The sequence below is a fragment of the Aythya marila genome (assembly GCF_965140915.1).
Source record: "Aythya marila genome assembly, chromosome: 1".
NCBI lineage: Eukaryota > Metazoa > Chordata > Aves > Anseriformes > Anatidae > Aythya > Aythya marila.
In genome coordinates, this window is record NC_139042.1 from 103,516,569 (window position 1) to 103,528,930 (window position 12,362).

Genomic DNA, 12,362 nt, shown 5'->3' on the forward strand with positions numbered 1-12,362 from the left:
GAGTGGGAACAGGAGCTGTGGGGGAGGCAGCGCTGCTGTTCCCACGCTTATTTGGCCGCATTTCAGCCAGCAGCACACAGGCAGCAGGGTCACATCCTCGGCGTGTTATTTGCAGAGACAACCACCTCAGAAACAAAACACTCCCTGTGCTGTTCTGAAGCAGGTGCAAGCAAAGCAGGCCTTTGAGGAGGCCTAGAGAAGACGACAAACTGCCTGCTGAAAAAGAGTTAAGGGCAGCACTTCCCAAACCCCAACGCTAAGGGGTGCCTGTGCTGTGCCCACTGATGACTGGGGCCCTGCAAGGCTCTTGTAGCAGCACAAGCAATAAAGCCCTGGTTTCTAATAAACCAGTTCCCTGCTCCTTATACTTGGAGTACAATTCAGTGCCCCAAAGGGACCAGCTTTGGCCAAACCAGCCACAGCAAGACTGGGGAACTCTGCAAATATCAAGAGAATTCTTCTGGCATTTGCTACTTCCCCCCCTCCACACTCCTATTTTTTTTTTAAATACCTACTTACATTTCTTGTGAGCATCACAGAAAAAGAAACAGGCATAACTGGTTATAAATATAGTAGAGAAAATGGCAACTCTCACGTCTGTAAGACATGAGCTGAGCCCTACCCACATCCAGTCTGCACGGTTCAGACCTCACGTCTTTCCTAAGCTACAGAGGCTGGCGGGGGGGGGAATACAAGAGCTACGCTAAAGCTTTACACTTCCCACCTATCAAACCCTCTGTGTAAGGCTTGATATGAGATAAATTAGCTACATAATACTAATTTTTGATGCAAGGCGTGATGTTATTGCAGTGGGACGAGCTCTTTGTATACAGTCTGAAGGCCGCAGTCAGGTGCTGGAAATACTGCAGTAGCCAGTAAAAACTAAACCATGGAGAAGATGAACGTGTGAACACAACCAAACATCACACATTAAAGAGAGGTTATGGCTTTTAAAATAAAAGTTCATACTTGTTCACGTTTGTTCTCAGGTAAACTCACAAGCAGGCATTAGCATGCTTTTCACTCTTGTTTCGTTAGAAGATGAAGTTTCACACGTTTGGGGAAAAGCATTGATAGTTAGACTTGAATACATTATTTTAATATGGCTTAGGCTGCTAAAGCAGGGAGAGTGATCCTGCAGGCTTCTCCTGCCAGAAGACATGCTCCTGCTTGCTGTCACCGAGAAGGACCTGTCTCGGAGCACACATGTACACATACCAGCTGGTTTTTTTTTCCTCCAGTATTTTATTTCTGACAGGCATTTACAACGTTCCATTCATAGAACTAAAAACATAAAAATAGACCTTCTTTCAGCTTATAAAAGAAATATATAAGAACCTTTGACATAGACATGTCATGACATTATGTACAAGAACAACGGTACCTTTCCAGTACCAGCCTTCCAGTATTCCAGAACTGACTGTATTCCGCTGGGTACAGCACAGGACAGCTAAAACCTCTGCTTTTCTAGTATGCTGGGACACAACTGACAGGTGGGTGATATAAAACAATGGCGTGATAATACAAAGGGTATAGAAACCTTTCTAAAGCTTTTTACGAAAAGAAATGAGAGGATAGCAAAAAGTTAAAGAGAGAAAGCTATCGTAAGAACAAGTATAGTGCACCAGAAACCAGAAGGGGGTGAGGGGCAAGGCAGGAATGCTAGCTGGGACACAAAGACAGTGATGGATTTCGGGGGGAATAATTTTCGTTATGTTTTAAAATATAGTCAGAGTGGATTTTATAAAATATAATCCTAAAGCTATTATAAAATTTCAGGTTTTCAAAGTACCTACCAATGTGTCAAACATCAATAGATACCAAAAAAAGAAAACTTCATATAATCTTCCTTTTTTTTTTTTTTTCCATAGGTGAAACTGAAATGGGAAAAGCTATATAAATCTTAAAAAAAAAAAAAAGTGCTATTTTGTGTTTTGTATTTGGAAGTTACTTAAAAACCTTTTTAGTCACATTTTACCCTGTTTTAGATGTTTAAATAAAAGATTTAAAATGCTAAGGAGGTTTGCTTGTTTAGAACTTACTCATATTCTATTGCAGTGGAAAAGCTTTTATAAAGGAACGAAAATACACTAGTTTCACCCACAGCAGGAGAGTGGATGAGGTCAGTTTTTTGGCCATGAATTCCCTGTCCCCTATGCCCAAACTGTGTCAGAGAAAGCAGACCAAACGAATCCATGATGTTGCTGCACTAGCTCCAGCGAGGTTACACCATAGATCGGTTTGCTCCACTACAATTCGGTCATGCCATTTTATTCTTTTTATTATCTAACTAAACTCCAGTCTCAAACATATACAGTAATCCTTTTCCTGAAGAAAGTTATACCTAAATAAGAGTTTCCAGTTCATATTTTAATATAAAAACCACCTTTCCTAACCCTCTGCAAAAAGCTAGCCTCGTATCCTAGACGTGGAGCTAAGCTAACACTGTAAAATTCTTATCCCTTTGTGCCCCTGCATCTCAGGTAAAATACAAAAAAATATTTCTTCAAGTGTTAAATTCGGGTCTCTTAAGAGAGTTTGGCATCTTTATAACATTATGCAAAACTAGAGCTTCCAACATTGACATTAAATTAGACCAGCCACAGACCAAGAGGACTTAACACAACATAAATCCCAAACCTTTCCTCACACATCCCTAAAATACATGTATATTCTCTTACATTTAAAGAGGGAAAAGTAGTAAGAATACTGCAACTGTACAGGTTAAAAAGGCAGTTTCCTCATTAAGGAGATGAATCTACGGTTGACGCTTTACGGTTAGAAAACCCTTTTTTTTGTTGTGCTATTGGATAAGCTAGGTTGCTGCACGTAGGTTAAGACATCCAGAGTAATTTGTTTTCCAGTGATGATGTTCTCCCCACACTTAATTTCAGCCCCTGATTATGTTAGAATAAATAAAAGTGTGTGAAAGCCCTTGGTAACGTAAGACAGGACCTTAAGCTTACTCCGTTCCAAGTTTTGAGCGGTTTACAGTTGCCTAGAGTGTGGCCGCATGGCTTTGGACCAATTCAGCTGCCGAAATGGTGTGTGCAAGTGTGCAATCTACGGGGACCGGCTCTTGGCGGTGTGCCGGGGGCGGGCGGGAGGGCGGGCAGGACGGGGAGACCTACGCATCCAGGCGGGGAAGGGGGACCGGTTTAGAGCTCCGTGTTGAGTTTCCTGCTGGGAACAAAGTCTTCGCGCCTGACCCAGATGACCTCCTCGCCGTGGCCCTCCACGTCGCCGTTGATGCCGGTCAAGGCCGCTTGCTTCTTCAGCTGGGTCATCCTGGAGGCATGCGTGTCCATGGCCGGGCGCGCGCGGTCTCCCCGGCACGGCTGGCTGCTCGTGATGGAGGCCGCCTGCAGCCGCTCCCGGAGCTCTCGGTCGGCCACGGCGCCTCTCACGGCCTCGCAGTACTCATCGTCATCGCTGAGGATGTCCGTTTCCTTGATGTCCTCCTGCTCCTCATACTGAGCAAGGTCAAACTGTTCCTCTACCCAGCGGTCAGTGTCCCCACTGTGCGTGGGCTGCTGGGGCTCTTTTTCGGGGCTGCTCGCGAAGACGGCATCTGAGTCAATGGTAAACCTGTTTCGGGCCAGCCGCCGCCTCCTCCTCCCAAGAGACTTGCTTGGGGCTGACACTGTGCACACACAAAGATAAAACCCCAGAGGCTTTTTACACACGGTACAACTCCCTTTAAAAAGTTAGTCTTCCAAGGGCCCTTTATTTAACACCGCTAGGCACAAACCAGGGCAGACTCCCAAGAATGACCTAGTCATTCAGCATCCTCCCTGCAGGCAAGTCATACTTCACTCAGCTCCTCGGCACAGGTCTCTCTCCAGCTGAAAAAGGAGTTTCTGCTACTCAGATCCACAGTTGGGCTAATGGCCCACAATTACTGTTCCTCCTAAGCGGTAGGCAGCCAGCCAGCACAAAGTGCATCTGTTCAGCTCAGCTTCTCAGAAGCAGCTCCCTGCTGTCAGTACACAGCAAAACTCAACTAGCCTTACACGTCGATACGGCAAATTGCTTTGTCTTGGCTAAGAACAACATTTTAGGCTTCCAAGTAGCTACCTCGGTACTGAAGGTGCTGGCATTGTTGCTTTATGGGAAAGTTTCCTATCCAGGTTCTGCTACTCCCTTCCACACTTTCTCCTTACTAGAGAGGAAAAAACAAGAAAACCAAAGAAGCCTTTCAGAAGTTCCTTATGCAGCATCAGCTGGTCTGCTAGCTTTTGCAACTGGCCCAATTAGCAAATTCACATCTTCTGTGTTGGAACATTTTCATGAGAGGCTTATGAGACAAAGCAGGGGATGAATCCTGCAGCCAAAGGACCTGCAGGCGTTCCAGCACTTTATTTGCACACACAGGTAGCTCCATCACAAGCAGGTGAACTCCAAGGTTACAGTTTGTCTCCCGCCACTAAACAGCACCTTAGCACTTGCAGTTTTTATTCATTGAACTCTAGCAGCTTGAGGGGAAAGGGTTACACTTTAATATCCCTGACCCTCAAAACACGCATCAAGTTCAACAGTTGCAAGTCTCAACTATAGGGAAAAGTCTGAAGATTTTAATTGCAGCAGAATTCATCATGCAAATGCACTGCCAAGCCAAACTAAAATAAGTTTTGGCATCTACACATCAACCCCACAGGCTGACTGAAGAAGCACTGTGGTAAAACAGGATGCATTTTGGTCCTCTGAATCTTCTTACTTAACGTTTTACGTGCCTCTGAGGCTGATCTTGAGGCTCTGAGGCATCACCTCAAGTCAGAAGCCGTGCTGCAAATGTTATTGGTCTGGGCAGCCTATTACAGAAGAGGAACAGAAAGCCTGGTTGTCTACATTGCTGGATCTAATGAGCAGAAAAAAACGGACCGGAACAAAACACGCAGCAGTGCTGTGTATTTTCCAGTTGGAATCAAGTGTTTCTTCCCTCCATCATCTAGTATTCTGAAAGTGAAACCTGCTTTTCCCTGGGATTTTCTCATTGCTTTTGCCTGAAGTCAACCAAAGAGGAAAATCCGTGGTTTAGGACAGACCATTACAAAAATAAAGCATCAAGTGCACGCCTCTCAAAAGTGTGAGAAGTACAAGAACGTGCCCTCTAGCAATAGAGCTGAAAAGGCTAAAAACGGAGGACATACAAAGCTGTCTCTCCAAACCACATCACGCACAAGAAAAATCAGCTCCCCCAAGTGAATTTTAGTTAAAAGTGCTAGGGTTAGCTTGAAAACTCTGTACATGCTTTTGTTTAAGAAATATGCAGCGGGCTTCTGTTTTGTTCAGCTGAAACCCATTTCCAGATTAAAGTGCACAGCCAATTGGTATTGACAGAAATCCTGTTTCTTCCTTCCATGCCAGAAGGACTTCTCTGAAGCTGAACCTTGAGTGCAAAGCAAGGTAAAAAGAGGCAATTTAAGGCTCTCGAGGAGGTGAAGCATGGAAAAACAGCAGTTTTTACATACACAGGAGAGAATGCCAATCCTAATACACAAGTATCAGATACCACCACGTCTTACAATGGTGCTGGGGTTACTGGGATCTTGAAAGTCTGTAGCCCTACAGTACCTGCCCTGTTCATGGCTGGCCTTGCACCTTTTAGAGCACACAATCTTTTTCCACCAAAAGGGACATATTGCTGGGATGAGGGCAAACTTTCGGTTTTAAGAAGCTGTCTTCTGTGTTTATCCCGCAGAATCGAATGCACTGCCTTCAGAAAGTCCTTCCTGTGTTCTGGTGAACTGAAAAACAGGGGAAAACACAAGAGGCAGAGTTATCTCTTGCAAATTGCTGAAAGCTCACTGTAAATAAGATAAATAATAATCAGTACTGTAATTTAAAACTGAAGACTGACTGGCATACATTTCCCCAGAGAAGACTCAATTTAAATCAGTATTTTCAAGGCAAAGCTAAATCTATAGTAATTGCAATGGACATCCAAGGAAATAAATACTCTGTATGTTAACAAAACATTTAACCATTCACTCCTTGAGCCTTCCTTTTCCTTCCAATACTAACCACAAACTTTGCTTTCTCCGATAAACATCAAACTGACCTATAGTGACTAATTCGATCTCAGTTTGTCTTCCATAATCACACACCAAGACGTAGCCCTGCAAATCTTTACTACCTAGTAGTGGGAACTGGCTTGATATCAGTTCCGTGGGACCCCGGCAACCTTGCATACCAAGTTCCGATTTGAAGCCTAAAACACGTCAGGGCAAACACCGTGACACTGACAGACAAAATTCATTTAATAAAGTGGTAATGCCCTAAGAACAGGGGTTGGAACTTGTTGGCATGGAAGGTCAGCTGAACAAGACATGCAAATATCTACCTAGCATAATGCTGGAGTTTAGTTGGGTGTAAATCTGTCAAAGAAAAGTTGTAATAAGGACATTTCCATACAAGTGCAAGGCTGATCACATCTATGCCTTTATCATTAGGACTTTATGAAGCTCTGCCTGCCAGAAACGAGGTTCTAACACCCTCTGCTCACTTCCCCCACCAGCTGTTCCCAGACTGCCTTAAACAAATGACATAGGCAAGCTGAGATGCAGAGATGCAGCTGCCACTAGAAAGTTTGGAAACACACTTACCTACAGCAAAGGTGAAACGTTCTTTCTGGCCTGCCTTCAGACTCAGATTTAACATGGACAATCTCACATACAGAATTGGTCTCTGCATCTGGAATGAAAAGTAAACTGCATTTCATACATCAGGTTCTCATCATAAACCTCAGTTACAATATTTATTCCATTACCCTAAAAAAATGGTTTAAGACTGTCTGAGACAAATTATACACTGCAAATATTATTAACTTATGGATGAAAGCCAGCAGTGGGGAAGTGGCTAAGGAAAGAACAAACACCTGAACTGGCCAAAATCTAGTAGAACTTTGTATTCAGTAACTCAGGCCTATAAAATATGGGGGGGGGGAAGAACAGCTCTTTGGATATTTCATATAGTATTGTCACATTTTACAGGCATAACTTCTACAGGCAGCTACACCCTATGTTCTTTCCACTTTCACTTATGCAAAAGAACAGGAACATATGTTAGAAATATCGAAGTTTTAAACAATAACCTTCACATGAAGCCATCTACCACAAGAATTCACTAGCCCCATTTTCTCACAGCTGCAAGATATCCTTCAGGACTTGAGAAGAGGAACGAAACAAACCAGTCAGCAACTACGTCGTCCTGTTTTTCCAGGACCTTGACTGCCTTCAAAAAAGTACTGACATGGCAGAGATACAGAATTGGAGCTTCTGCCCCCTTCTTTTCTGTCCAGAGCTATTAGATTCCTTTCTCGGGTCCCCAAAGCTGCATACACACGTACTAAGGACAAACACCGATCAGCAAACGTCCCCAAAACAAACATTAAAAAGACTGCCAAATTCATGCAGCTGGAACATTACCTGCACTTGCCAATGCTCGAACCTGCAGTGCTTCCAAAGGTATCATGTGGCGAAAGCGGAACGGATCCCAGTCTTCATAAATTGAAGCTCTATGTGATCCTCCCTGGAAGAATTTCAAAATACCCTTAAGAAATGAGATACCTTAGGATATTCAGACACCAAGGTCTCCATTGCTTTGCACTAAAAGTGTCCAGCTAGAGACCTGTTGCAATTCTTTTCTCACTACAACATCTCAGTAACCAGCAGCACTGAAATGCCTGTCTATGAAGATCTTGCTAAATTCCAGACAAAAGCAACCTTTAGACCAATCAACTCCTATCAATGCCTTCAAAATTTTGTTTGCAACTAATCCTGCATTCTCACCTTCAACTGTACACATACTTATGAACATGCATTTGTTTTGCTTTGGTCACTCCAAGCTTATTTTATGTCCAGTTAACCTTAAAAGATGACTATTTCAAATAACGCTTTTGGTTTGTGCCACGTGTGGGAACCAAAGTGTTTCCTGTAATACTATAAACTGTGTTCCCTGTTGTAGAAAGTCATGTGTTCATTGTCAAGCTTAGCTTTAACTTCTAAATTCTAGATTCTAGTAGGATCCACTGATACAGAGTGTAGGCATACCTAGTTCAGCTGAAAGCAGCCAGCTCTTGCTTAGTTGCATGTTATACTTGGAGATACTAATAGCCAGAACTGAAGCAAAGACATTGTGCATCACTAAGAAAGCCAACAGACAGCTCTCGTGTTTGATTCATTAGCACTGGTTGAAGAGCCAAATGGAAGAGACATGCTCAAGGTGGTACCTTGTTTCATCAAAGTCCACTCCACGGCATAAAATGGATGTCGCAGGCAACACGGATAGTCCAGCAGAGAGCAAAGGATAAACTAAACGAACACTTGCAAAGCACTGAATAGCAGGCCACTCAGAATTACTCAAATCCTCGGTTGTGTGGCAGGGGACAAGGACCACATATGCAAAAGCACGCTCTCACACCACAGCTTTAGGGAAAGTAGATCTTGATCACTGAACTACAAATGTACACAGCATCACAGAAATAGTTAACACAACTTACAAGTTTCTTCTTCTGTTTGGAACCATCCTTGTACACAAGGACCACAGCTGTTTTGAACACTGGAGAAGAAAGTTAAAAAACAAAAGCCATGTAGTCAATAAGGTTGGGAATGGGTATCCTACACAACCAAGCTCACAGACCTTTCAACTCCTCAGACAGCTCTCAGCTGAGCCAGGGAGGGAAGGCAGGAATAATCCTATCAAAAAAACTAAGCTCAACAGCTTTTAGCATGCAAACACAAGTTTCAAATGACTTGAAGTAACCTAAGAGTTGCCAGTTATCTGAACAACTGTTCAAAATCCATCAGTTCTATTAAAAGATAATTAAACAAAAGTAATCTGCCTGGGTAAGTCCACCTCAGACTAACGAGCAGCATCCCACTACATGCTGCCAGTCATCAGGTGAGACCACACATAGGCAGAATTTGAAATCTGAACCACTCCCAGGTGGGGAACAGTGGTCTACACTGAATTAAGAAGTGAACAACACCTGTAGGCAGAGGTGCAATTTGATTCTCTATTATCATGTAACATCCACATGGAGTTAGAATTTGTCTTTCAAGACTGTTTTTCTTTGTGTTCTCTTTTGTCAGGCCTCAAACACACCCCTTGTTTTAGAATTGAATTGCACAGACACTTTATTTTGGACTAAACACACACTGCTTAACTTGACTTCAGTCTGAGAGTAACAAATGCATGATTTGAAAGTATAAGTGCTCATATACCTTTCCAAAGAACCACGGTTTGATACAGTGGAAAGACCTTGAAATCTATGCCAATAACAGTTTCAATTTCTCTTTTGGCCACCCAAGATACAGTTCTTGGAGGAAGACAGATCACTCCAGGACTCTCTGGGAGTCCTGGCCTAGCTTTAAGACCACCAAAATTTAGATGCTCGGGTTCTTTTTGGCAAAAGGCACGGAAAGAAGAGGCAGAGCCTCTTCAAGCGTGTCCAACAGGATGTGAAGCAGAGTTACATGGTACGCATCAGACTACTGAAATGTATCTTCCCAGATACAACAAATACCTTTCTGCATAGCTCTCAATTTATAGCCTTGGATATGAGTTTAAGAAATTCTTTCACTATTAGAGCAGTCATCTCCAAATTATTCACCAGATTTAGATCAACACAGAACAGAATTTGACCATTACAGGGACAAACACAGTTTTAAGTTCCAGCCAACCCTGCAGAAGGCAATGCTCAGCTACCTTCAACAAATATCTGCTAAGGCACATTATACAGTCTTTTAAACATCTGAAATGAAATTACTAGGATACAAACCAAATGCTGCCAGCTCAGGTTCCTTCTTCCATTTCCCTAGCGAAGCCGGAGGATTAAGCCATATCACGGTATTATGCAAGAGCAAGTCCCCCATAGAAAGGTCTGCAACCTGCCAATCACAAACACATGCGCAAAGACAGAATGTGTTTCAGTTCAAAGTTTTCTTCAGTTCTAGAAAATTTTCCTGGACTTGATTCTTAAATAAACAAACAACACAAGTAAATTTTTGGAATAAGATATTCAACCAGATGACTGCATGTATGTGCAAACAGACTCTGACAGTTGGCATTAGATGCACGTAAATCTTTAATTGGTTGGCATAGATTGGGAGAAGACAGACAGAGAGCCTAGCTCTCACAATTTTATAAGTCAGGGCTTGCAAAAAAAAAAAAAAAAAAAAAAACACACAAAGGAGCAGAAAAGCCACACTGGATGTTTTCCTTATGTTTTTCTGCTCCTTTGTCCATCTTCTCCTTCACAAGTTTCTTGCTATTTTGTTCAAACATTTAAGCATAACCCCATCACACACACACAATTTGGGGTATAGTTCAAAGACAGCACCAGGTGAAGCAGTCACAGCAGCTTCCTCACCCCCAGCAGTTGCCATGGTTCTTGATTTTTCCCAGATTTTCACCTGAGGAAGACATATTGCTAGAAATGGACTAATAAACAAGTTCAGAATGACTGTTGGGAAATGCATACTAATGTCACTGCAGCAACCAGATCTTTCTCGTTGACGTCTGATCGCCTGAAAGTGACAATTCAAGGGCTATCCCCAGTCTAGGGGCCATCTTACACAATTTCTCCCCCACTTCTCTCTGTGAAGTCTGCCTTTTGCAAAAGGATAGCACAGAGAGCACCAGCAGAACAATCTGAACTCTCCCTGATAACAAGAGCAAACACTAAGATATGTTTGTTGTGCCTTGGTGCTCATTTGGGAGAGGCGACAACTGCTCTGCCAACAGAAGTCCTTACATGCTTTCTCCAATCCTTCTTGCCAGCATCAGCAAAGGTTTGGCAAGGGCACCTGATCTCTGCCCTCTACCCTCCATCTGCTTCTCCCCAAAGAAGATGGTGCCCAAGACACACCCCCAAAACTTCTCCAAGACCAGACCACTCAATCCCAGTCCCCTCTGTGTCCTGTATTTACCCAGTGACTCTTAGGCTTGATCTTCATCCCAATTGTTGGCAAAAGCCCACAACCATTACTTCCTATGGCATGTCTCTCCAGCATTCACCCATATCACTGCTCACATCAGCTCTTCAGCACGTCTCCCCATCTTCCTTCAAGTCTCCCCTGACCTTGCCCATTACTGCCCACCACTCTCCTTCACTTCACTGATGGACCGAAAACCTACATTTTAAATCAGAAAATGGGGAGTCCAGCTCTCAGTTTGAGTTTTCAAGACATCTTCCACAGGTTTCTGAGATGATCACCAAAGGCTGAGCCCACATTCAGCCTTCACATGTTTCAGTATGTGCTCTGTGAGAGCTAGACCAAAGCCCAGGGCTCTGTCACATACCAGGTCTGCTAACACTTTCTAAAACAGGAACAGTAGTTTCTCACACACTGGATCTCACACTTTGATATCTTTAAAGTGACTAAAGACTTAAGTACAGACTCGCCTCAGCACATCAGACCACTAAGATTGTTGGGGTGAGATTGTGTGGAATGAGGAGAGTCAAGACAGACAAAAAGGTAAACTACATGGTCAGAATCCCAGCCCAGCAAAGCACAACTTTCTAAGAGAATTAACCCACTTCTTTACATCGGTCCCACTCACTGAACTGTACATGGAGAAGCAGTTTTTGAATTGGATTGGGATTTACAAGTTTACACCAGGACCTACTAAAATGACACAACAGGAAACATAAGCATTTGATAAAATTTAACATTCATGATACAGACACCAAAATATCAGCCTATGTCTTCTAAATTTGATCATGTTACCTCCTTTTTTTCCCCTGTTTGTTCTGCTATGAGTTGGTCAAACACCGCCCCATATTCCTCATGGATTTTCTGCATTTCATTAATGTGGCTGGCAACTTTGTTCATTGTTTTTATGGCCACTAGAAGAGAGAGAGAACAAGGAAAAGAAAAAAGCTATTTTTAAACCTCTGAGAAGAAGGGTAGGAGAAAGGCTTAGAATTTAAACAGGGAAGTTTAAACAGAGAAGAGGAATGTAATTTAGGTCCTTACCATCAAGGTGATAATGTTCTTCACTGTCTACATCCGTCAGAGCAAAGAGCTCCTTCAGCAGGAGAGGGTATTTCAGTATCCGCTGGATGGGTTTGATGAGGTAAGACTCTAGTGTGGAGGAGTGCTGCCGTCTGGGGTTCTGAGCATCCAAAAATGCCTTGAAAGCAGTGTCCGTCTTGGCTAGGAGATTAACATGAAGCAATTGGGTAAACTGGAAATAATAACAGCTGCCCCAATAAAGTGATTTTTCCAGCTTTAAATTAGTTTATCCAGACATTTTGCAAGGAACTGCAGATTTATCAGATCCACATTACTGGATTTCTGCACTTCAGGTTTTGTGCTCCTGACACTTTACCACAGAGATTCTACTTAGGTTTTAAA

At 43.0% G+C, this 12,362-nt stretch overlaps 1 protein-coding gene across 15 annotated transcripts in view; it reads right to left on the minus strand.

The window, feature by feature from the left end:
• Window positions 1–1,211: 1,211 nt before the first annotated feature.
• Window positions 1,212–12,362, minus strand: part of TIAM1 (TIAM Rac1 associated GEF 1) — a 155,183-nt gene continuing 144,032 nt past the window's right edge. For 9 of the 15 annotated variants that reach the window (XM_082770453.1, XM_082770452.1, XM_082770451.1 and 6 more), the window contains 8 exons: window positions 11,982–12,161; window positions 11,733–11,851; window positions 9,782–9,890; window positions 8,501–8,559; window positions 7,428–7,530; window positions 6,606–6,693; window positions 5,575–5,747; window positions 1,212–3,643 (listed from right to left, as the gene is read on the minus strand). In XM_082770453.1, coding sequence (XP_082626579.1) covers window positions 3,159–3,643; window positions 5,575–5,747; window positions 6,606–6,693; window positions 7,428–7,530; window positions 8,501–8,559; window positions 9,782–9,890; window positions 11,733–11,851; window positions 11,982–12,161 — 1,316 coding nt within the window. In that variant the 3' untranslated portion in view covers window positions 1,212–3,158. The remainder of the gene's footprint in view (window positions 3,644–5,574; window positions 5,748–6,605; window positions 6,694–7,427; window positions 7,531–8,500; window positions 8,560–9,781; window positions 9,891–11,732; window positions 11,852–11,981; window positions 12,162–12,362) is intronic. The other 6 variants (XM_082770446.1, XM_082770445.1, XM_082770448.1 and 3 more) reach the window with 1 other exon arrangement.